Source organism: Manis javanica, chromosome 8 (assembly GCF_040802235.1).
Source record: "Manis javanica isolate MJ-LG chromosome 8, MJ_LKY, whole genome shotgun sequence".
In the NCBI taxonomy this organism is placed as follows: domain Eukaryota; kingdom Metazoa; phylum Chordata; class Mammalia; order Pholidota; family Manidae; genus Manis; species Manis javanica.
In genome coordinates, this window is record NC_133163.1 from 9,527,055 (window position 1) to 9,553,702 (window position 26,648).

General features: G+C 36.5%; 1 protein-coding gene across 5 annotated transcripts in view; it reads left to right on the forward strand.

Moving 5' to 3' along the window:
• The window catches only part of DICER1 (dicer 1, ribonuclease III), a 67,178-nt gene that overhangs the window by 13,244 nt on the left and 27,286 nt on the right, over positions 1–26,648 (forward strand). For 2 of the 5 annotated variants that reach the window (XM_036991527.2, XM_073241900.1), the window contains exons 2-12: positions 4,487–4,550; positions 9,089–9,277; positions 9,900–10,062; positions 10,953–11,083; positions 12,041–12,175; positions 12,587–12,747; positions 14,706–14,874; positions 16,233–16,705; positions 23,149–23,281; positions 24,519–24,761; positions 25,367–25,521. In XM_036991527.2, coding sequence (XP_036847422.2) covers positions 9,164–9,277; positions 9,900–10,062; positions 10,953–11,083; positions 12,041–12,175; positions 12,587–12,747; positions 14,706–14,874; positions 16,233–16,705; positions 23,149–23,281; positions 24,519–24,761; positions 25,367–25,521 — 1,877 coding nt within the window. In that variant the 5' untranslated portion in view covers positions 4,487–4,550; positions 9,089–9,163. Of the gene's footprint in view, positions 1–4,486; positions 4,551–5,476; positions 5,575–9,088; positions 9,278–9,899; positions 10,063–10,952; positions 11,084–12,040; positions 12,176–12,586; positions 12,748–14,705; positions 14,875–16,232; positions 16,706–23,148; positions 23,282–24,518; positions 24,762–25,366; positions 25,522–26,648 lie in introns of all 5 variants that reach the window. The other 3 variants (XM_036991524.2, XM_036991528.2, XM_036991523.2) reach the window with 2 other exon arrangements.

Sequence of the window (26,648 nt, forward strand, 5' to 3'; positions counted from 1 at the left end):
GATCCTGGTTTGCTGGGTATAGATAGCCCATGTATGCTGGAGAGCAGAGAGTAGAATGATAGAGGTTTTTAGGGAGGCCTGGGGGTGGTTGAGTGGGGATGGAGCCCAGAAGCAGGAGCTGGTCTTTGAAGGTTGGGCTGGCAGTGTGGTGCTACGAGGAAAGCAGATGGCATGAGTGGTTCACGTGTCGCATGTGGCTATGATGTGCCTAACCTCTTGCCTACAACTTTTAATAAGTTTGCTTTCCTGACTCAAACACTCATGAACCAGCCATCATGCTCAGCCCACTCTTAGGCTCATTTGGTCTCAGGACTGACCTCTCTTTAGTAATAAAATATTCAGTTACATTGTATTAAAATGTAAGCTTGACATAGAAAATTGTGGCCCTTTTCTTCTCATGGATGTTCTTCCATAGTGTAAAAAATAGGCAGAAGTTAGTCATGAACTGGGTAAAATTTTAGCATTTGTTGAACAATGTTTTTATTGAGTAAAGTACAGAAACTTGGAATTGAACATTAATCTTAAAACTCACCTTGAAAGCTAGTGGTGTGTTAAGTATTTACCTCTCTTGAAGCAGAACTGTTACCGGTAACTTGAAGGTGAGGGGTGGGTATCTGTGCCATTTTGATGTGTTGAAATATTATCTTTCTAAGAAATATTCTAAGTTAAGTGGGCTATTGGCTGGTAGCCTAGAGATACTTTTTGTATGGAGATTTTGATGGATGGAATTTGTTAAAATGCTGTTTGACCTGTGTTCAACTTTAAGTTTGGACAAATCTAATTTTAGGCATAATTACATTGAAATATAAACATAATAATATGTTTATGTTACAGATTTAGAGAAACCTTGAAATTTGTTTGGTTCATAGGGTAGTGCAAGAAAAGGCAGCTAGTAAATTCTCGGCTCAAGTTACAGAAACAGGAATTTTACCACATTTAATGGCTTAACAAGGGAGACTTTTTAAAAAACCTAAAACAAAATAATATCTCTCTAAACTGTTGTCTTACAATCATCCTTGGCTCAAAAGTTTGTTTTCCAATTCTAAAAGTAATAAAGTCTTAAAATTGTGGGGAATTTTAAAATACAGAAAAGTTTTAAGGAGAAGGAAATCACTTGTAGTAATCCCATCTTCAGTTTTTGTGTGAATTTTCTCTCTCCATTCCTCTCTCTCCCTTCTTTTTTTAGTTTATAATTTGAAGACCTAAGCTTGATCTTACTGTAAATGAAAATGTTTTGCCTTTTTCATTGAAAGCTGTAACATAAACTTTGTTCATTATAAACTGTCATCATTTTTAATGGCTCAATTGAATTGTGTCATGTAAAATAAACCATGGTTTACCCAGCCATTCCCTCATTCTGTTCTAGACATTTAGGTTTGGGGGGGTCACAGGAGAGGCATTTTTTGCTATTGTAAATGATGATGCTGAAGGGAGCCTCTCTGTCTGAATTTTGTGATAATGTTGCAGGCTAGATAAAAATGCCAGAGTTTCTAATTAATGACAGGATAATGGCATTAAAAAGTAAAAATAAAACTATTGCTCTTGTATATTTCACTATCTAAAGAAACCATTGTTTAAAATCTTGAAATTATTATCCCTTTTCTCTCTTGTTTCTCAAGCTTTGGGTTAGCCTTAGACTTTTCATAATTTAGATGCACCCAGTAGTAGTTGCTAAGTTCTTGAAATACTTATTTCATATACCATGGATGTTTTCTGTCTTTTTGTTTTTTCTTATATTTTATATTGTCAAAACTTGTCCATTTGATAGTGATGATCTGCATAGCATTTCATTGCATCAGAAACAGTCAAGTGTGAAGCAATATTCTCAGTCTGTGGAGCAAACACAAGTAGCGCATAGTACTTTTTGGTGTTTGATTTTGAAGAGAACAGTGGACACAAAGCTGTTAATTTTATTTTATTCCACATTATATATCATATTTTGTGATTTAAATTTGTTTGATTTTCATCCTACTATAAATTCATAATGACTAGGTAATTCGTAATTTGTGGTTTTTCAGGTTCATCTGGCTTAAAAAAACTATAAAATCTTGCATTCTTGATAGGAGATGATGTTTTCTGTATTGCATCTTAAAATTAATAAGACATTTTAGTTTTCTTTAAGGACTTTCTTAAAGTCGTAAGAACTGTTTGAGAGCAGTGGTTCTAGAGATAGTAGTGTGGGTTTCTTTTTGAAACCATTTATTGAGCATTTCCTGTGTTGCAAGCAAGCTTTCTCTACTAAGCTTAATATACATAATCTTCTTTAATCCTCATAATGGTCAGGTTTTCCTAATTTACAGGCAAGGCAGCAATCTTAGAGAGAGGTAGTGGAGCCTGATGACCCTTGGTATTCCTGACCCTGGACCCCTTGCTGGCATTCAAATGATTTTAAATGAAAGATACTTAAAAAAGACTTCGCTTTCTCCATCCCAGTGGCCTTACTCAGTGCCCCTCCTACGTGGCGGCCTCTATGAGGAGAGAGTGACTGGGTATGAGAAAGTATGAAGAGGTGAGAGCGTCAACTTGAAGTGTGAAGTTAGCTTTAAACACTGAGACTCTTTTTCCTCTAACTTTAATTTAGAAAAGGGAGCTTGGTGGGAGTTGTTTTTCAACGACTTGAATCTTTTCTTTGTGCAGATTCCTTTTTAATATAGCTAAGTATTTGCCAACTGAGCTCCATCTTCATTTTTAAAGCTCCTTTTCCTACTATAGTTAGGCAACATATTTTAGGATTTCTTTTGTATTTAAGTTTCAAGAAATGGAAGTTTGTTATTTGGCATGAATACTATTTGAGAATTGAAGTATGTTTTTTATTGAATAAGCATTCAATTGGAATGTGGTGTGTGCATCACAGGCTATCCAGTAAAGAGATTCCAGAGACAGAAAGAAATCTTATCCGTTTATATAGCTATGTAGTTACCACCTTCCATCCATGTTTTCAAGATAAAATTGATAATTTTCTCAAATCTTTATGCCTGGAGGTAGATTTTGCAGTTTGGAATCAGATGACAAGTTAGGCCCATTTCCTTCTGGGAAACTGAGAGATTTGGGCTTTATCTTTCTTGACGACATTTCAGAGATGGCTCTTGGGTCCTTAAGAAACAGTCCTGAGATGTGAGACTGGCTAGAGGCTTAGTTAGCTTATATTTTTTTTAAAAAGCACATATATTTGAAAAGGACTAAGAAAGAAATTCTGAAAAAAAGCCTCTTAAAAGTAATTAGCCCTTATAACTAGTAACCACAAAGATGCCCTTAGTGGTTTAGGCTTGGTTGGTGTTAAAATAATGCCTTGGATCCCATAGCATATTTGTCACTAGGAACTAAAAGCTCTTCACACATTGTTTAGTTTTATCTGTCAGCTCACAGCAGTACTTTTGCGTGTCACAATGCTCATGTGGTTTCTTTTTCTTTTCTTCATGGTGGGACTTTATGGTAGTTGTGCATTTTGAATTTCATGAGAGTTGGAATGAAATCTGGACTGATACTATAAAGTTAATAGTATCGGAATCCATGACACACTATAGTAAAATAAATTGGAAGTTTTCTGTTACCAGGAAGCTCTAGATGCCTTTAGACTTCAGACCAGAAGGGTTAGCTCTATTATTACAATCTTTTGTCTGAAAGTGTGCAGCCATATACTGGGTTTAGGTGCTAATGTGAGTTAAGGTTGTTGGTTTTTACTAAAATTTGACTGAAGTCTGGTATGTGGCCTTTTTCAGATTATCTTAAAGATGCCTACCAAACAGAAATTTGTATTTTTGTAACTTAAGTTGTGGTTGTCAATTAAAATTAGAAAACTTGACCTATTGCCTCTGTATTATGAACATATAATAAGTTGTCATTGTACTTAGCATGTTAGCTTTCTAATGTATCTGCATATAAAATTGTCTAGGGAAATAATTTGGACAACTCAGTGGTAATTTAATGTGGAGTTTCTTTGAATTTTAAAGGTTTATCAGCTGATTATTTTGGTTATGGTGTTTCTGGAAAAGAGGTGAAAAGAAGAATTAGAAAAGATGTAAGTAGAGTGTGACACATTAGGCCACGTAAGTGTATTGAATTTGCATTTTACTAGGTCTCAGTGTAGAATGGAATTAAAGGTCAAAAGGAGGAGGAGGTAGCGTTAGAGAACAACCCGACACTCAGGGGGGGACATACCCACATATGAAGCATGGGGCTGACATAGGGTTTAATTGTAAAGCCAGATTTTACTGGAGAAAAAATGTAATTTACTGCCAAGAGTTCTCCCTTGCATCTAATTGGATTGCATTAACAATTTCTAAAATTTTTTAATCATATGAGAATATAATAAATATTAGTTTTAAAAGGCAGCCCTTTCAGTACTAACTCCCAGTAGATAAATTATTAGACCAGAGATCTTATTCTGACAAATTAAATATGAAAATTTTGTCAGTAGGAAATTTCTTTAAGTTGGTTTTTAAAAATGAGTTGCATGTTCTAAAATATTCTCTCTGATTGCTTTTAGGTTACCTAGGGTATGAATTAATACAGACTTGGAAACTGAAAGAACTTAGAATCAGCATTTTGAGGTAAATATGTATGTCCTAAAATAGTGTTAAGGTGTCCCCACCGTCCTCTGTTAACTTACTAGCAAAACAAATTTGTGTTTGAAATGAGAAAGTTTACCTGCCTCGTAAATGTCCTCTAACCAGTGAGACTAGTTGTAGATGAGGGAAGGGACTGCTGCCAGCTGTTCCTCCTGAGCTTTAAGGAGGAGCTGCCTGGACCAAATCTGGTGTCAAACCCAACAGAATCAACATCTATTGATTAAAGGAAGCTTTTCATCTTGATACTTCGTGCTTCCTTAGCTTTTGATTTATCATCTTAGTAGAACCACCCCTACTTTTAAATTTCTTCACGACATTAACATTGTTGAATTGTGTTCCTGAATTCTTTTATTCATAAATGAATTCTGTAGAGAGCTTGTAGTGTGGATTGAACTGTTCCTTGAGCTTGTGTTTTTTAATTTCATTTTGAGAAATTGAAATCACTGACCACTTTCATACACGTAGTACTGGGTTATTTGGATTTCTCAGTAAAGTACCTCCTCTGGTGACCTTCTCTTTATTTTGTATATGTGAATTTAGGAAATAACACATACTTACCTTTTTATTTATTTGTTCATTTTCCTTGTCACCCTCTTTAGAATTTATTCACTTTGTTTGATTTCCATGTATTCATTTTGACATCTTTTCTTTAACTTTTCTCCTAACTTTTTCTTTCCCCATATCTCTGGGAATTAGGCATGCTATTGTTACAGCTCATTCCCTTGTTCTTTGTTTTAGGATAAGACTTAGAATCCTAAAATAACCCAAATATCTTTTGCTTAAAATTTAATACAAAATTGTAGCCTTTTATTCAGAGCTTTGTATCAGTAGGGCTTTCCTGTAGATGTGTTTATATTCAGTTTAAGTACAGCAATCTTAAACTTGGCTATTTTTGCATTTATTTTTAGAGCAGAAGCTTGGGCATGCTGTGATTTTCCAATAAACTATCACAATGTCAAAATGCAGTTCAGACACCACCACCACAGAGGTCTCAAACATTAAAACGGTAAATCTGTGATTTATCATTTGTGGAAAGAGGAACAGAGTTTGTGTTTTCCCAGTTATTTCTAAGTGAGTAGTATACAGAGGCTGTGAAACAACCTCACCAATTACATGAGTATAAATTGTTTGGCCAGAAATTTAAAGTTTATGACTGAACAGCAGTCACGTGCAGTTATTCTCTCGGCTCTTCTGAAGCAGTTAACCACAGTCAGTTCGTCTGTGAAACCGTAGAACTTGTACTTAGCAGCAGAGACGCAGAACTTTCATTAAGGCCAAGTTAAGGGAAAAAAAATGTACTTGAACAGGCAGAAGAAAGTAAAAATTGGCAGAATTACAGGTTTTTCTGTTTTCACATTATTGGATTACCTATCGAATTTTCTAATCTTGGATTCATTTTTCCCTAAATACAAAGTGTACTATGAGGGCCTGCTACTATATACTAAATGAATGAAATTAATTTAAATATTATGACCTTACGGAATATGTAACTGGGAGGATTTAATTGGCTGTCCTCTATTTCCTTAAATCCTCTCTCCTGCACCCATTTTTCAGGAAGAGTAGATGTGGGGTGGGTGTAGATTTCCAAAACAAATAGAAGTATCTTCTGAATGGTGTATGATTCTGTTCTGTACATTATTGTGCGTAGGTTCATGACTATCTGATTCAGTTCATCAAACATTTATTGATATGTATTATACTACATTATGCCAGGAAATTTAAGAGCTGCAAAGAAGGAGACATACATCTTGTTTTCATGGAGCATGTGTATAAACAAATAAGGTGTGTATGTATGTGTCTCTGTGTGAATGGAGGCAATGCGATATAAATTAGGACAGGAAATGGAAGCTGCTTGGAGGTCTCCACGTCACTCAGCGGGACCCTGTTTTCATTCTGCGCGCCGGCACTGCTGCTCTGCCTCGTCCTGGTTGGGGTTAGGTACAGTGGGCGATGCAAATATGGGTGCAGCACATAGTGCCTGTGCTCGAGCATCCCAGTCTGATTGATAGTATTTATACATTTAAAAAATTTTTTTTTTTGGAAATAATTTCAAACTCACAGAAAAGTTGCAAGAATAAAAGTTGGACGAAGAATACATGCTTTACCCATTTTGCCCTATTTGCCTTACTAGTTGTACACATGTGTATATACGTGGATGTAGTCTTCTTTTTTTTTTTTTTCCTGAACCTGAACCACTTGAGAATAAGTTTTGTACATCATGACCCTTACCCCTAAATACCTCAGTGTGTGTTTCCTAAAAATAAGGATATTCTCTTCTGTAGCTGCAGGGCAGTTTCCAGCCTCAGTGAATCTGACAGGTGCTGTCTGTGGTTCAATTAGCGGGCTCTGTGAAGGACATTGTTCTGCGGTACAGGATCCCATCTGAGATCAGTCACTGCATTCAGTTGTCATGTTTCTTTACAATCTTCTCTAATCTGGAACATTTTCATAGTTTTTCTTTTTATGATAGTGATATTTTTGAAGAATATAGTCCCCCTTTTAAAAAATAGAACATTCTTCTCTTAGACTTTTTCTGGAGTTAATATCATTACTAACATTATCTCTGTGAGAAGAAATGGTGACAGTGTAGGAGGAGGGGGTTCTCTGGTTCCTGGCTGCATGTGGCTTTGGAGGTGGAGGAAGATATGTTTGGGAACTGACCTTGGTGTGTTCTTTTCTCCTTTTTTTATTCCCATTTCCTATCAGGAGTTAGGCTCATTTCCTGGCACCTTCCACAATGTCTTTGATTAGCATTTCAGTTGGGTGAAAAGTGAAGGGTCAGGTTAGGGTAAGTAGTCCTAGACAGTAACAGTCTGTAGTAGTGAAAAAGTACAGAGGGGCCACAGGAATGGTAGCCAGCTGGGAAGTGCCTGCAGATCTCAGCCTTGGAATTTCAAAATGATCTGTTGAATCTCAGGAAATTAGGTAAAATGGACTTCTACTTCAGGTTCTTGGCAGCTGTGTTGAATAAAAAGCTTGATTGATAAACCTGAGGGCCTGAGGAATTGAGAAAAGTGAACGCCGTAGTGTGGGGTCAAAGGAATGACTGTTGGAGCTTTGGTTCAGTAGAGAATGAGCAGATTTTTCCTCATGAACACAGTTCTTGTTGATCCAGGGAAAATAATGACTTGATGGTTGTCCATAATGTGTTCCGGAATCCTTTGCTTGCCATCTTCCTCTGAGGATAATGGGAGTGGTTGTACTGTCTGGTCCACTGTGGCACCTGCCTTGCCAAGGTCCTTGGTTCCTGCAGCTGTAAACCCCTGTGCCACTTACTTGAGAACACACTTATATTAGCTGGATGTTGGATTCCTGTCAACTGAATTAATCTCTGAAATCAGAATTTGATATTGTGCCTACGTATAAAAGACACTCTGCACTTGACACTTTTTGGATTAGATACAACAACTTAAGCCACTGTGTTGTACCATGGTTATAAATTTAACACATCAGGAGATTCAGGAGTTTTTTGTTGTCAAGGAACAAAGAGTGGGATTCTTTCCTTCCTGTTTCATATAGTAATAGCTAATAGCAGTGAACACTCCGGAGCAGTGCAAGGGAGAAAACTCCCTTCTACAGGGCAAGTGAATTCTGCTGACTGTCAGGAAAGCTGATGAGGCACTTTCACATAGAGACTCGAAACCCTAACTCTCTATCTGCAGGATAGGAATTTCAAAAAGACTCAAGTTTTATTTTGTCATTTTATATAATCAGATTTATCTTTGGGAAAGAATACATGAAATACAGGAGAGAGCTTAGATACTGAGAAAAAACTTTCACGTTACAGAATGGTGTATTTTGTTTTAATTGACCTAGGTTATGTATAATTTTAAAGATGTATTTAATAGGTGATTAGCTGTGTAGTTGTGGTAGGTTGTTGAGAAAAAGACATGTGTTTATGGTCTTTTGATAAAATGACAATGTTGGCAGGCATTTGACTCTTTCCTATGTGCAGGCTATGTGCTAAGTGTCTTCCATACATTGTCTCATTATTTGATCAATAATAACATTATAGAATTTATAAAGCATGTTTGAAATATATTTATGTATATGTTTATGTACTTTAAATATACCGACATATTTAAAGGCATCATACTATACATATTTTCTGTGTCAATAAATATAGATATAGATGTAACTATAAATCAGTAAATACAGATAAATGTGTATTAATGGAGTTAAAATATTCCATTATAATTGCTATACTGTAATTTGCTTGGCTAATTTTTTATTAATACACTTTAAAGTTATTTCCTGTTCTTAAGTAATAATGCAGCAGTAAATACGTGTGAACGTATGTCTGTACAGTTGCCTGATTATTCTATACAAGTTTCTAGGTGAAGAATAGAATGCTTAACTTTTAAAACGATCTTCTTAGAGCGGGAAAAAGCTAAAATAAGTACAGGAAGAGTTTGAAAAGGCTTGTAGGAATGATACTTTGATGTTTCTCCTGTTTCTGTGCCTTCTTTTGTTTTTAACCCTGCATGGTCGTGTAATGGTATTCTTTTTCCCTTTTGTAGTAAGCTGCGCTAGAACAAAAATGCAATGAGAGAAACACTGGATGAGTGAAAAGCCCTGCTTTGCAACCCCTCAGCATGGCAGGCCTGCAGCTCATGACCCCTGCTTCCTCACCAATGGGTCCTTTCTTTGGACTACCATGGCAACAAGAAGCAATTCATGATAACATTTATACGCCAAGAAAATATCAGGTACTAATGAGAACACTAATACTGGAGCATTTTTACTAAAATGGAATAAATTGGCATATAATGGACAGAACTTGTATGAAACCCATTTACCTTTTCAAGCTTTCTTCTTCTGATTAATTTTCTCATTCCAAGTATGTTTGTTCTTAATAGTCTTTTTAACATCTGGGTAATTGATTTGATAGTTTTATTTGTGAAGTTCCTTACTTTTTTCCTCTCTGAAAACCTTACTGTTTCTTTTTATCCATGTGGGTGTGTCTACCCTCATGAGCAGGGTAGGAATTGAGATTGGTTTGAACAACCATGAACTGGCAGAACCATGGTTACTATCAATTTAGTCATTCATATTATTCTAGAGAAATATTCTGCCTGTGCGAAAATAGTTCTTACAGAAGTTGTGAATGCCATTTAAGCATACATTTATGCAGCACAGCTGTGTGTAATAGGCATTTTACTGCTTCTGGTTCTTATTATACAGAGATGTAGAAAGTGTATTTTTTGGCAAATCTATTGGATGATGATTTTAGAAAATAACGAGAATCCCTGAATTAAAACAAAGTCCAATTTTTAAAATTTTGTACTCAGATAAGAAGTGTGTATAATCTTGTTTGCACTGTATTTCTAGGTTGAACTGCTGGAAGCAGCTCTGGACCATAACACCATAGTCTGTTTAAACACTGGCTCAGGGAAGACGTTCATTGCAGTACTACTCACTAAAGAGCTCTCTTATCAGATCAGGGGCGACTTCAACAAGCATGGGAAAAGGACGGTGTTCTTGGTCAACTCTGGTAATAACAAATTATTTTATCAAATTTTGTGGAGGAAGTTGGATGAGATTTTTTGGCTAAGCAGATTTTCTCTGGATATTAAGTTAAATTACTGAAATTGCAGAGAGTTTGATGAGTAATGTCCTTGTTGAAGCTCTGATAGCAGAAATATCATAGCTTTATAGGATTTCATAGCTTTATAGGATTTCTTAAATGTTAGCAATTTTATTTCACAGGTGTTAAACTTCACATTTCCCCTTCAGTGTAATTGCATTGTATTAAATGTCATTTAATTCTGATTCTGTGTTTCTTTTAAATGGATTACTTTTGGAACATAACCTAATTTTTGCTTAGATGCTTCTCAAAAGTTACATTTTCAGTAAGAGTCTATTTAAAATACTGGTTTTATGTGTTTGGAATTAAATATTAAAACAAAAGTATAGAATATGAATCTAGGCTGCTAGGGTACTAATATAACCCTGCCATTCCTCTCCTTTGCTTATTAGATTGTCTCGGCATGTGATGTTCTCATGTGCTTTAAATACATATTAGACTCTTATTTCTTGGTGAAACAAATTGATTTTATTAAAGAAAACAGGAGGAGTGGATCTGGAGTGGTTGTCATTCCAGCATAGGAATTATATTCTTAGTTTGGGGAAAATTAACTGTAAAGAAAGAAGGTGGTATAAGGTCTTCTGAGGTGAATGACTGAAGGCATGGTGGGGAGTCTAATAAGTTTGTTTTGGAGAATAACCTTGGAAATATGATTTTAAATTGGCTATCTAAAACACTGGTGGTTAGGTATACTATATAATGAAAGGATTTCCTTAACTGTCTTAATCATTAGTAGTCCAGAGAGTTAAATAGGTACGATTTCTCTTATTTACATGGAGTATTGTATTTGTAATCAGCAAACCAGGTTGCTCAACAAGTGTCAGCTGTCAGAACTCATTCAGATCTCAAGGTTGGGGAATACTCAGACTTAGAAGTAAATGCATCTTGGACAAAAGACAAATGGAACCAAGAGTTTACTAAGCACCAGGTAAGACTTGTAGAGAAATTTCATTTTATAAACTCCTACAAGTCCTTGACTTGGTTTACAAGATTGTCTGAGTTAGGTAGGAAAACTATTTTCCTGTACACTTTGTCAGCCTAGAAAGTAGCCGCTACATACTGTTTTCCACTGTACATCTCATGTTAAAACCAAACAAGTGACTAATTTGTATTTACTCTTACTTTATAGAAAAGAAACAGCTTTACAATGTGATTTACTTGCTTGAAAAACAAATTCCTGTGGCCTGTTTCCAACTTGCAGATAACCTGCTTTCAGGAATTTACTTTTGAGTTTAATGTCTTGAAACTGGAGACATTTCTTGGTTGAGACCTTAGGCCTTTGACAGAGACTTCCTGTAGCTTATGTGTTTCCACGTAGCCAGCATGTGCGGAGGGCCTTGTGTTTGTTGATGTCGCTGTATCTGAAGTGGTTAAGAGGTGCTTCTTCCTAAGTAATTAACTCTAAGTGGTCCACAGTCCACTGGTATGTCTCACAGATTGGATGAAATTCTCATTAATAAAGCACTTAAATGCCCGCAGAATGATAAGGTATGAAAAGAACACTTAGTTTGTGTCTTCCAGAAAACCTTGTCAGTTCAGTGGGCAAAAAAGAAAAAAAGTCTGAGGTGTTTTGTGATTTGATTAAATTAACATGTCTCAGTCAAAATACAGTTGTAGGAACCGGAAAACCTCAAGTAGATGAGTAGATGTATTGTAAAAACATGGTCTGCATTATGGCAAATTTTTTCTCTTTGTCCATGTTTTTCTAATTCTGCTTCTTGTTTCTTAAGTATGAGCTTCCATATATGTAGAATTTTTGTTTTAATTTTAACTAGTGAATTTTATTAATGCTCACCCCCAATACTGTGGTTCCCTATCTGATTTCATGTAAGTGTACCCAGGCAGGTCAATGACACATTTGTATGCTGATGCCAATTTATTTTAGGTTCTCGTTATGACTTGCTATGTCGCCTTGAATGTTTTGAAAAGTGGTTACTTATCACTGTCAGACATTAACCTTTTGGTGTTTGATGAGTGTCATCTTGCGATTCTAGACCACCCCTACCGAGAAATTATGAAGGTAAGTTTTAAGATTTTTTCACTCTTAACAATGCTGGTCAAATTGCTGAATATAAATGGTATTTCTATACATGAAAAATAATATTAGTTCCCAATTTTGAGAACTTGTTTCCACTGTATGAATGAATGAATATTAACTTAAAGCTCATTTAAATCTATAATAAACTGTAATAGTCTGTAATAAGTCTAAATTGCTAATAAAATTTTAAACAATGTAGATGAATTACATAATCTGTCATAGCATATTTTAACATGCCTTTTGATAAACATCTTTTGAACAAACTACACTAATTCCATAAGTAATATTTGTTAGTATTTATCAGTCTTTCTGGCATGTTTTAATATGGTAATTTCTCTCCTGTTATGGCCTTGCAAAATAAATTCCTTACTGTGGTATCTTTTACTATGTTAGCTCTGTGAAAATTGTCCATCATGTCCTCGTATTTTGGGACTAACTGCTTCCATTTTAAATGGAAAGTGTGATCCCGAGGAATTGGAAGAAAAGATTCAGAAACTGGAGAGAATTCTTAAGAGTAATGCTGAAACTGCAACTGACTTGGTGGTCTTAGACAGGTATGTACGTGTGAGTGACTTGCTTTAAGGAGACTAGCTATCACCGATTTAAAGCCTTCAGGACCTTTCATAGTGCCTTGCGGCTAGTACCTCTTGAAGTGAACAAATAGCTCTTAAAAGGAGAGAGCAGGACTAAGAATTCTTTTTCAGGACAGTTAGTGAATGCAAGAGTCTGACCTTGTTACTCCACAGAGTAGCAGGTGGTGGTGTTTCTGTCTAAAGAGACAATGTTGCTTAAGTGGGGTCCCTTACTGTTTTCTAATCTTGATAATGACTGGGAACTTGGGCAGTAAATTTGTGTCCTTTTCTGAGAAATGAGACTCCGGGGTAGTCATCTGTGCATTTCGTTGGTCTGACCTGAGGTCTCACGTGATGCTTTGAAAGAACATTTATTTATTTACAGAATTCAGTATTTTACGATATGCTTCAAAATAACTGGAAACACCCTGTAGTTTTGAAAGTAGGTGTGAATTTCTGAGAAAGACATTTCTTATGATTTCCGGGTTTGTCTCAGGTGCTTAAAGATTTCCAGGTTTGTCTCCTTTTGAGGAGGTTGCTATTTTGAGTTTCGTTAAAACACCCACATACCTATACACGAACTTCTTGATTTAAGGTGGTGAAACTTATATATAGCTTTTATAGACTTTTAAGGAAATGGTACTAATTCAGTGCATATGAAATATCTGTATATCCTTATTAGATAGTCTTCAGCAAGGGAAGATTACCAAGTGGTGGTTCTTGGAACAGTTATAATCAATAGAGAAGACTGATTTCTCAGGTTATTCAGGAGTGGGGGTTTTGAATACTGGCTCCACTTATAAGCTGTGTGACTTGAAGTGAGCAATTTACTCTTCCTGAACCTGTAAAATGACACTGATAGTGGCTTCATTGGTGATGACAGGATTCTTTGATGATCTATTACATGGAGACATGGAAAACAACTTGCAGTGTGCCTGTCTTTCATAGGAATTTGGGGAAGTTCTCCTTGTAAAATGAGAAGAAAGAGTAATGCTTCAGAATAATATGGTTTTCAAATGCCATATGAAATAGAAATCTCATGACCTTAAGACATGCTGTTCTGATTTCCTCAGCCAAAACAATCTATGATGTAGAAAGTAAAAGCCTGTAATTCTGCTTTTATCTGACCTATATTAGATTGGTAAGCCTGTACTCCTTGTAGTCTTCAGGAGAAGTAGAGGTATTAGAGCACTTAAGTAATATATTGAATTTGGTATTACCTGGTTCTCTAAACATGATCATTTGGTTAAGCATAAAATGCTAGTTGAGAGTAATGCAAATTATATTACTTAACTGTATCTTTCCTATATTTCTTTTCCTTAATTAATCACTGTGTGCTTTAGAGTATTTTGTATCATTCTGGTTGTCTTGTTATGAAAGGCATAAAAGAGCCAAAGAATGATACTGTAATTGGTTTAAAGTTGAAGAAACTTTCCTTATAAGGATATGTTAAAAATACATTATAAGTAAACTTGACATTTACAAAGGCTAAAAGTTTCAAATAGTATGAAATGGGTAAGTTAAATGATAATGCCTCCTGTGATCTACTCTCTATACCCGTTTTTGCTTCTGAGAAGTAATCATTATTGAGTTTCTTGAGCATTTGGACCAACATTGTTCTTCATTCTGGCCGAAAACTAAGGGGGCAAAAGATGAATCTGAGCCTAAAATACAAAACGAAAAACATGGGATAATTATGAAATCACAAAATACACGAAAGTCTTTGTCAGCCTTATGAAGTTCTTCCTGGAGACCTGACAGGCAAGCATAGTACAGATACAAGGAGTTCGCTTGAGGAAGGTTCTTGTGAGTCAGCCTGCCAATCCCAGGTCGGTATAGACAGTGAAAACAGCAAGGTTCTTTTTGGTTTAGATACGTAATGGATCATAATGCTATACTGAATTGAGCATGGTTTTGACAACCTTTTTTTCCGACGCTAGATATACTTCTCAGCCATGTGAGATTGTTGTCGACTGTGGACCATTTACTGACAGAAGTGGGCTTTATGAAAGCCTCCTCGTGGAATTAGAGGAAGCACTTAATTTTATCAATGATTGTAACATACCTGTACATCCAAAAGAAAGAGATTCTACTTTAATCTCTAAACAGGTAAGCAGAGGGAAAGAAGTATAGGGATTATACTAAAAGGCTTCTGTTTGGTCTTAATTTTGAAATGAAAATATGCTTCTAATGAGGCTGCTTTCTGTACATTTTAGTTTAAGTCCTGACCTTCTTATCTCTTTGGACATAGCGTATTGGATTGAGTTTACTGTTGCCTTACAGACATTTATATTATTAAGTATAGACCTTGATTTAAAGAGATGAGTGAGGCTTCCTGTCATGTTTAAGGATAAGGAACAAGTTCGTTCTCTTTTTCTTGGTCGGATGAGTTAGTTCCTACTTAAATCCTTCGTCTAAGGAATTCGGCTAGTACGCTGTGGTACCCTATGTGCAACTGGGTAGGAGCCCATCATCCCTGAGTGGTACAGCTTTGAGAAAAGATTCCTTAGCACAGTGGTCTTCATAATGTGGATCCCAGGCCAGGGGCATCAGCATCGCCCAGGAGCTTGTTAGAAATGCAGATTATGGGCCCCACCCTTAACCTTCTGATCTGAGTGAATCTTGGTGGGTGGGTGGGATCCAGCTGTCTGAGATTTGACAAGCCCTCCAGTTACCCTGGTGCAGTAAAAACTTGGGAAAACCGTCATCCTACAACTATGCAGCCATTTGTGAATGTTAACACTGTATTGAATCTCCTGTTGATTTTTTTCTGGAGTAGCCACGTCCAGACTCTTCTCAGTCTTGAATTCTTAGTAAGTTCATGTTCAACCCGGTATGTTTCTTCCTTGCCTGCGTAACTGGTGATTCTTCTCCTGTCGCTTCATTGTGGTATGATACTCTTCTCTGAGCTCGGTTTGTTAGGGTGGTGTTCTGGGCAGAGAGTGCAGGGAAAATCGTCCTACTCTTATACCTAGAGTAAAAGTTACTCTGCTACATAATTCCTTGCATATTTACCTGGAAACAAATGACTCAGTTGTATTTCTTAACTAATCATAGGTCTAAAAGTATGTTTTATTAACCTTATACAGTTGCATCTTTTAATTTGTTTTTTTTCTCTGGAAAACAAAATGATGGTTGGTGTGTGTGTGTTTACACACATACATAGGAAAAGTAGAGCTTTTTTTTTTTTTCTCTGTGGAAAGCAAAATGATGGTTTGGGGATGGGTGTGTGTGTGTGTATATATATATATACGTATACATACACACACACACACACAGAGGAGTATATATATATGTATGTATATACAGCGGTCCCTCTCCCCAGCCTTGGGAAATGACTCTCAGTGTTTTATATTAGCCAGGTAAATTTATTTTGAAGGGGCAAAGTGAAGACAACTTAAATCCCAGGTAACCCCTATAAAAATGTTACATGATTGTTTAGCATTTGGCTCTATGTTTTTTTGTAGATACTGTCAGACTGTCGTGCGGTATTGGTAGTTCTGGGACCCTGGTGTGCAGATAAAGTAGCTGGGATGATGGTAAGAGAACTGCAGAAATACATCAAACATGAACAGGAGGAGCTGCACAGGAAGTTTCTATTGTTTACAGACACTTTCCTAAGGAAAATACATGCACTATGTGAAGAGCACTTCTCACCTGCCTCGCTCGACCTGAGATTTGTAACTCCTAAAGTCCTAAAACTGCTGGAAATCTTACGCAAATATAAACCATATGAGCGGCAGCAGTTCGAAAGCGTTGAGTGGTATAATAATAGGAATCAGGATAATTATGTGTCTTGGAGTGATTCTGAGGATGATGATGAGGATGAAGAAATTGAAGAAAAAGAGAAGCCAGAGACTAATTTTCCTTCTCCATTTACCAATATTTTATGCGGAATTATTTTTGTGGAAAGAAGATACACAGCAGTTGTCTTAAACAGGTAAACCTCTACGATTAACGTTTTTTTCCATAGAACAAGGCAGCTTTTTGTTCGGTGATTTGCTGTAATAGCTTTCAGGGCTGGCAGAATGACTGTGTAAGTGTCCTTTACTTGTTGGCACCATCATAAGTCATGTGTAGTGCGGTGCTGGGATGGACAGAGAGGATGTTTCTATATGCAATAGCTTTCCCAAAATGTGAGATTTGACATGCCTGAGGTGTTTTTCTTAAAGGATGCCAATCTTTCCTAATCCATCTAAAATAGAGAGTAAGTAGAGAAAAATTAGGTTACATTAAAGTAAAGCATTCCTTGTTTTGTATTCGATTGTTGGATTCAATTCAGATTATTTGTTAATCTGTGGGTTAGGCATTGTATTAAGCATTTCATACCAAGGTCTCTCCTTCAGGTAATCTTAGGGTAAGTTTTATCTGAGTACTGTGGTAGCTAATTTTTTTATGCCAGCTTTTTTTCCTTAACAAATACTCATGCAGGTTTGTAATTGGCAGAAATTAAGAACAACTGTATTTACAGTTTGAATTGGTTCATAGACTGTATATTAAAATTTTCTGAATCAGAGGGGAATAAAAATGTTGGGGAAAAATTTGGAGAACATTGGCAAAGCTGCCAGTGAAATCCATTTTAGGATGTGGATTCCCACCCCTGCCTCCTTCAGTATAGTGTATTTTTCCTGAATACAGACCCAGCCAGGAGCTGTACATCAAATTTGTGCCAAATGGTCACTGAATATATAGTTCTTTTGCTTTTTGGATACTGTTATTTATAAGGGCCAAAAAAGGGTCCTTATTTTGTACTTCAGGCAATTTACTTTGCTGTGAGACCATTAATTGGCCAGAGTTGATCCCTAAGAGCCTTTTCTGCAAGTAGTGATCTCGGAGGGGAAATTAAGCTTTGGTTCCTGAGGTAATTTGGGATTTTTTTCTAAACTGCTTCTGGCTGTTTTGGAACTTTGAAAACTTTTCTTGAGTAACGAGAAATGAGACTCTGGGGTAGTCATCTGGCAGTTTTCAGTCTGGTAATTTTCATAGTCATTGGGCCTGATCCTTACGGTGACTACATAGTAAAATAACTTGAGGTAGTGAATTACATTGGAATCGGAAGTTTAAGCTTGGAAAGGGGCTTCACTGACTGTCTAATCGAGCCCACTTATTTTTATAAAAAAGAGAAAGGGCCTTGGGAGGAAAAGTGATTTGCCCTGAGTTAAACTGCTAGTCAGTGGCAGAGACCATTCTAGAATCCTGATGCCCCACCTCCTAGTTTTCAGTTCTCTTCTACAATCGTAATGCCCCTGGGCATCATGGAACACTGAAAACCATTGCCTTACAGAGGGAAGACTGCCAGGAGACATACCAGGGAGAGCGTGGTCATTGGGATGATTGCTTAGAATGGGGAAAGGCATTTCAGGGGTCAAAAAAGTTCAATATTGGCACAGTTCTGAGTCTCATTACAGACACGCTCCGTGCCCCATACAGGATGGCTTAAGAATTATGTAAATTTTCTGAGGCTTGGAGAGGAGAAATGGGGGTTTCTTCTTCCCCTCTTCTTAACATGTGTTTTTAAACGCAGAGATGTGCCAGTTTTTATTTCAGGAATACTAGCTTGAGAAGGTTTATCAAAATCACTTACTTCCTTTTGACTTCGAGAATCAGATTTATTGTGATCAACTTTCATAAAATGTGGCTGGAATTCTGTGTTGGATGATGATTCAAGAGCGGTTTGAGGCTTGACTTTATGGGTAGCTAATTAAATATACAATAGAGGTCTTGTTCCAGTAAGCTTCTTAATACACTTGGAAAAACTTCCTGAAATCCAAATTCTTTCCTCCCGTCAATTTAATGGGAGGAAAACCCCTCCTTCAGTGCAGTATCATGGGAATATAAACTATTGTAATACAGGGGCAGTGTTCTACTCTCCTAATTAAAAAAATAAGTCACAGCTATTCTGTATATAATGTGGATATATATGTAGTTTAATGTTTATATGTGTGTGTGTATATATATGTGTATGTATGTGGTTTCATGATTTATAACAATCTTTATATATATATACTTTTAAATTTAATAGTATTCAGTGAGGGAGGAAGGTGGGTATTTTTGCTATATTATAGATGAGGAAAATAAACTAAGACTTAATTTGCAACCCTCCCAAAATAACACAGAGACCAAGTGGCAGAAAATGGCTTCCAGTGTCCTAGTCTGCTGTTCTCTTCCTGTGCAGTTCATTGGTGGTGTGTGACACTAGTGTTGAGCAAACTGGGTGCACATCCTCTCTGTCAGCCATCCCCTGCTTTATTTTCCTAACAACTTTTTGTTTACAAAAAAGTTGTGGAGATAGTGTCAAGTGCCCCTATACCTTTCGTCCTGTTTCCCCATCTCTTATATCACAGTTGGCCCTTGAACAACATGGGGATTAGGGGTACCAACCTCCCACAGAGTTGAAAATCATGGATAACTTTTGACTCCCCAGAAACTTCTCACACACTGTTGATGGGAAGCCTTACAGATAACATAAACGATTAATTAACACAGATGTATGTTGTATGTATTGTTTACATTTCTCTTGATTGCAGATGGTACCTTGTACAGTCTGTGCTTGTGTGTATAAGTTTTTATAAATTTTAATTTTTTATAATAGATTTGTGTGTATTTTATGGTTATAAATGATAAAGCAGACTAGAATCTACATGTACTTTATGCATTCATGGCATACTTAACTTTCTCAAATTTTTTGATACCTCTAAAGTCTATATGGTTCATCTGCAAGTTTTTTTCAAATTGTTGCAAATAGCCAAAAAATTTTCCAGTGTATTTATTGAAAACAATTTGCATATAAGTGGACTCAACCCATGTTGTTGAGAGTCAACTGATTAACATTTTACATTATTATGGTATATTTGTGGCAACCAAGAAGCCAACTCTAGTTGTTAGCTTACTAGATTTTTATTACTAGTTACTAAACTCTAGGCTTGAATTTCACCAATTTTCTCATTAATGTCCTCTTCTTAACCCAAGGTACCATATTACATTTAGTTGTTCCATCCCCATAATCTCTGGTCTGTTGTAGGTTCTCAGACTTTCCTTGTTTTTGATGACCTTGCCAGTCTTGAGTACTGGTCAGGAATTTTGTAGAATGCTTCTCAGGGTTAGGATTTGGAAGAGTACCACAGAGATGAAGTGTTCTTCTCATCACATCCTATCAGAGGGATCCTATCATGGTGTCAACATGAAACATCATTGGTGATGTTAAACTTCATCACGTGGTTTTGATAGTGTTTGCCAGGTTTCTCCACTGTCAAGTTATTCTTTTTGCCTTGTCTTACTGTGTTCTTTGGAAGCAAGTCACCAAGTGTAGCTTATCCTGGGAGGGAGGGATTAAGCTGCATTTCTTAAGAGAAGTATATCTGCATACATTATTGCAATTCTGTAGGGAAAGCTTACCTCTTTATCCTATTTACCTATCTGATTATATTTATTGAAATGTGTTCTTTAGTCAGTGTGCATTTATGTTCATTTATTTTATAATTTGGGTTATAATATAATAACCAATGGTTATTTTGTTGCTCACATTGTTGCACTTTGGGTCACTGGGGGCTCTCTGAGGTTAGCTCCTACATTGCTCTGACATGCTCTCATGCTTTGGTTTTTTGAGTATCTCCTTATTTTCTGGTATTCCAAGATGCTTCAGGCTCTTCATGTATTTTCCCTCCTCCATTATAGAATCAGTAATTTCTCCAAGGAGCCCTGGTTCCTTTGATTTCTACCTACCTTTTAGATGTGTATTTTGTGAAAGCTATGTAGCTTTTTAAAGCCAATGTCCTCATTTACAAAATAGTAATACCTTCCTCTCTTACTGGGTCATTAGTAAAAGACACGACATAAAAATGGCTGTTTTATCACCTGACACACAGTAGGTGTTAATTACTTAGTTCTTCATGCACACATTTGGGGGATACAGTATCAGTATGCTGTTAACTATCAGTGATGCTTTTTTGGTAAGATCATAGAGGAATTACATTTGATTGTCTCACATTTGCAGGAAAATATAAGGAGTAAAGATAATTAAAGGTAACATATTTCAGTTCTTGGCTGATGTTTCAAATGATGTGTTTGTATCTTTGAATTTTTTTTCCCTTATGGTTGTCTGCATAAATTAGCATGTTTAGTCCAATCATGATTTTCACTAGTACATCTACTAGTTTTCTGAATCTAGCATACATATTTCCTATTTTTGGCCATACTATTTCCAGTGCTAATTAAGGAGGCAGTGTGTATATACACACATTATTATCTGTGGGCCAGTGCCAACTGTACTGTTAGATACAGAGACTAGAAACCTTCTGTTTTGACAGTAAGTTATGTCTGCTGAATATGATACAATTTGCATTATAATTTTAATGCTTTTTAAGTTTCATTTTCTTAGTTAATTTTCATGGAATTTAAAAAATATATTGGTTTCTGATGGTTTTGAAATTAGAAAAAACTGGTTCTTTGTTACATAGTTTCAGAAGCTCTGTGCGCTAGAGAAGAGCATGCTAGTTTGTCAAACAACTCGACTGTGGAACAATTCCCATAAACTCAGTGTAAAAATCAAAAGAAACAAATAAGACTTTGTCTTATCAATTCTGTGGTACTGTGAAATGGATAAGCACTTTGTGTTACTCATTTGGAAGCCCACAACAATAATAAAGCTTGTTTTGTTTTCTCTGGAAGCCTATGGCTTTGTCTTGAGCACGAGATGAAGTATCCCTTTTAACTCATCTGATGGATAAATAAATTTATTCTTTCTAAATGTTACCAGCATAGGGATATAGCATTTAATTATTGCTTTTAAGAGGTTTTATTAATGTGCATGTTGTCTTTTGTTTTCTACAGTGTTGACATGAATTTTGTTAAAGAGAAATAAACTTACTGATTGCTTCCTTTTCTGTTTATTGAATCTGCCAGATTGATAATTTTGCAAAGTAAAATATATTCTTTGTCTAACTAGGAGTAACTTGAATTTTTTTTACCTCGATTGCATTCATATTGATGCCTATTTACATAAACTAAAATCTGGAAGAACATATTTTTAAGATAATTAATTTCATACTTTAGATTTTGGGACATGCTTTTTGTGTAACTGATTTTTGTTACTGACATCATAAGTTTAATGACTAAATATAAAGCTTGGAACATATTAAGGAAATTTTTGATTCTGAACATTTTAAGTACTTCAACTATAGAACAGAGTCTTAAACTAACCTAGACATGCAAGTATTTTGCTGATTTGGAGGCAGGAAGATATTCTAGATGGCCACTCAAGGTTTCTTCCAGCTCTTTGATATTAGTCTGTTTCATGTATTAAAGAAAAAAAAAAGAATGGTTTGACTTAAAATGCAGTTTTTTATTAGGAATTTATACTATGTCATATAGCTTCAGAAAAACCATATGGAATCACTTAAATCAGGTGTGGAACCATTTATCCTGTGTGCTGAGTTTTTGAATGTGGGTATTTCCAAAATAACTGTAATGGCAACACTAACTGTTAACCTCCTGTACCCGTGTAATGGGATCCCATCCTGGAGCCCTTTTTCCTTTCTCAGCTAGAAGGCCAGCTTTAGGTTACCAGCACTCTGCAGCAGTACAGAGCAGTAGGCAGAGAGAGGGATGAGCTGGGAGCCTTCTCCTTCATGATAGGATGGGATGGGGTCTCTAGTGTTGCTGTTCAAAGTCCAGTATTCTCTTACGCAGAACTGTGCTCAGTGGCCTGGTGGGAAACTGTTGGGAATGGAGATGCGTTTATCAGTAGGCAGAGGCATTTCTTTCCCTAAAAGCTCTTCTTCCAGGACCCCAGTGCTGGGCTTAGACTGAAGGAAATAATCGCACTTCTTTGCCCACAAAGCCGGGACTGTCTTACTGCGTGTAGAGGGGGAGTGAGGTCTCCTTGGCTGTAGAGATGCTCTCTTAGTGTCAGGGTGATGATCCTGACTCTCTAAGCTTGTCTGTACGGGCATGACAGTTGCTGCAAACTGTGCGTGCTTTTAGAGAATTGTGTTCAACTTTCAGAGAAATGCATGTATGTTTTTCTTTATAGGGCCTGGCCTGAAGCCAGGATATGAGGAATCCATGTTTCTCTCTACCTAGTTCTGTCCCCTCCTGGGCCACTAGTAAGTTACCTAGTAGTCTAGTAAGTTATCACTGCCAAATTAGAAAGTTTGAGGTACTGTGGCCATTTCGTTCATCAACAGGTTCACACACAGATCTATGCAGTGAAGAGTGGTAGTGATTGCTGTTAAGCTGGTTGAAAAAAAAAATTCCAAGACCATTTTGTTAGGCATGTTGGGCAAAAATACATGTATTTCCATTTTAAGGGGATCCTTAAAAACAAAAGTTTGAATTTTTTTCTCTCAGCAATGCTTAACTTCCAAATGTATATAATATTCTTAGATTGATCAAGGAAGCTGGCAAACAAGATCCAGAGCTGGCTTATATCAGCAGCAATTTTATAACTGGACACGGCATTGGAAAGAATCAGCCTCGTAACAAACAGATGGAAGCAGAATTCAGAAAACAGGAAGAGGTAACTTAAGTTAAAATAGTTGTGCAATAACAATTTTCAGGACACAAACTCCCTTTCTCCCTCCGCATTTTTTGGCAATGCAGAGTAGATGTATAGTGACTCATATGTTCAGAATTAGAGTAGTTATCTGGTAAATCAATTTTGTGTCTTAATTGCCGTCAAGCATTTCATTTGCCTTGGCTGGACTGACGGCACACGAGTGCATTTCATAGAAAAGCAAAGCACGTGTGACTGTAACTCCTGTTGACACCATAGATGACTCTGAAGCCACAAACTGGAATTTTTTCCTAGAAAAAAGTGTCTCATTGTCTTCTTCTTAAAGGCCTACCTTGGTTGAGTGCCTTAAAAAAAAAACAGTATATTTTAAAGAGTTTGGCTGAATTTTTTTCATGCTCCTTAAGATTTTAATATAGGAAACGGCATTGTAAAGACACTAAAACTTAATATAGTATTGTGGCTTGCAAACAAAAACTTTTTATTATAAGGTTTGTTATTTAACTTAAAAAGTAGCAGAATAATTCATGTTGAAGTCATTTTCTACGTCATAGCTTTTTGAGACTGTTCTAAGTTTGGGGAGTCCACTGTCCAGAGTCTGACCCATCTGTTTAAAACCCAGATTTGACTTTATTACCTAACTTAATCCTGGATTGGGAAATGGTGTTACTTTAAATCTAGTATGAAAAAAGTTTCACTTTATTTTTTAATCAATTCTAATTCCTTAAAATTGTCCTAGAAAATAAGTAATGCATTGCTTGTAATTTTTAATTCCAAGTAATTGGGGGATTTTAGTGCAAAGAGTTTTGACATCTTTGGAGGGATATTGGCACAGACTCCCAGAGCTACTAAGATACCATTGTGGAGGCTCAAAATATCAGCAAGACTCCAGAAGTGGATTTATTGGTCACTTTGTTGGTTAGATTCTTTAATGGTCATTATTGAAGAAGCTAACCTCTTCAACTTGAAAGTTTAATATGTTGTACAGGGGTATTTCTGTGAAGTAGAAAGACACTTTGATTTTTCAAGTTATATTCAGTTGAAAATAGCCATTAAATTAGAGTTGCTTTTCCCATCTGTTCATTCATCTTGAATTTTGTGTGATGTTGCCGTCTTCTTTAGCCTGGCTTTAATGATATAGTTTGCCCAGTATGTGTTAGAAATGACTGTTGTCACTTATTTTTATTACATTGTTTTGCTTGGAAAATTTCTTAGGTTTGCTTTTTTGGTGGCTTTTTTTCAGGTACTTAGGAAATTTCGAGCACACGAGACCAATTTGCTTATTGCAACAAGTATTGTGGAAGAGGGTGTTGATATACCAAAATGCAATTTGGTGGTTCGTTTTGATTTGCCCACAGAGTATCGATCCTATGTTCAATCTAAGGGACGCGCAAGGGCACCAATCTCTAATTATATAATGTTAGCAGATACAGACAAAATAAAAAGTTTTGAAGAAGACCTTAAAACATACAAAGCTATTGAAAAGGTAGGCTCTGAAAATTAATATGGTATCTTTGTGTTCTGTGTGCATAGAAATAGATAAAAAGTTTTATCTACAGAGTAGTTTCAACAAGAGTGTGCAATGTGTACATTATAAGAAAGCTTAGAATAATTACAAAGAGCCAGCAGTTATTTTACAAAGTGTTTGAAAGCTCACAATAAAATAGCAGTGAAAATGGGCATATGGATTTTTGGGGAAGAATGCCTGGAAAGCATCCTGTTAGTATGGACAATATAGTATCGGTTAATTAACTTGTGGAGTGATATGAGAGTGATGACATTAGCTCCTGTACATGAAAAGCTGGCAGTCGTGTGCGTGTGTGTGTGTGTGTGTGTGTGTGGGTGGGTGGGTGGGTGTGTGCGCGCACATGCGCAGTACAGTGTAAACGTTGTGCGTGTATTCACCTGACTGGAGCTGGTAGTAATGAACTGGGAAAGATTATCTGCAGCAGGTGACTCAGAAGTATTGAAGTATTTTTAGGAGAGATGTTTCATGTCACGAGCTTTTTTTGTAGGTCCAGAGGCAGACAACTGCCATATGGCAAAGAAGGCATTTGTTCTCATCATAAATCCTGGTTTTACTATATTCAGATATTGAGAAACAAATGTTCCAAGTCGGTTGATACTGGCGAGACTGACCTTGAGCCTGTTGTGGATGACGATGATGTTTTCCCACCGTACGTGTTGAGGCCTGATGATGGTGGGCCACGAGTCACAATCAACACAGCCATTGGACACATCAATAGGTATGGTATGAGATCATTGGCCTGGAGAACCTGTGAGTATTGTGAGATTTAAGTCTAAACCTCTAACTATTGTATTTACACAATGCCAGTCTGTCCATTTATAGCTTGTAATATTTTGAATGGAGAAGTTTTTTTCCACTCATTCTTCTTTTTGATCAAAAGGCAAAAACAGCATTGTGCGGTAATAAATGTTCTTATTGGCAAGGCTGACATAACAAAGGCATGCTTGCTTTAATTAGATTTAATTTAATTTTAGAGTGGTTACTAATTTTTTTCTGAATCCTGAATTTGTCGTTTTGTTCTGTGAATGTTGGAGGATGTTCAGTTTTCATCAGCAACGATGTAAGATTATAATAAATTAACTTGTATTTTTGAGTATGTTCTAATTTACTTTGTCCTGAGTTTGTAATAACATTTCTAAGAACTAAGAAAAGCAGAAATATACCTAGGTTATGTATTAGGGTAAATTTCATGCTGAGGCTAAATAAAGGAGCAGCAAACAAAATTTTCTTTTTAACTTCACTTTTAAAACAATTTCAAACTTTAAAATGTTGCAGGAATAGAACTCCTATATACTCTTTACCCAGGGGGACCCCTTTGGGTTTCACAGTGCTGTTTGGAGTAAAGGTCCGGCCCAGGATCACGGGCTGTGCCTGGTTGGCTCATTCCTCTAGCCTCCTTCAGGCTGGAACCACTCTTCAGCCTCTCCTTGCAGTTAAGGACCATGAAACTTTTGAAGATTACACCCCAGCTGTTTTTTAGTCTGTCCCTCAATTTGGGTTTATTTACGTAATATTTTCCCATGATCAGAGCGAGGCTGTGCAGTTTTGGTCAGTGCGTCACACTTACCACAGAGGTGATGCTTGTCTCCTCTCACCTCATTTTACCAGGAGCACTTGGCGTTTTTTTGAGCTCTTGCTTGTGGCGGTGACTTGGATCACTGGTGGAAAGTCCGCCAGCTTTCCTTATTGTAAAGTTACCTTTTCCCCCTCACAGTTAGCGACTTCTCCCTGGGGGGTACTTTGTGACTGTATAAAACTTATTCCTACCCCCAGTTTCACCTATGAGTTTGTGTGTGTTGATACTGAATTGATAATTCCTGTGACTGCTGCAAAACTTACTAACTG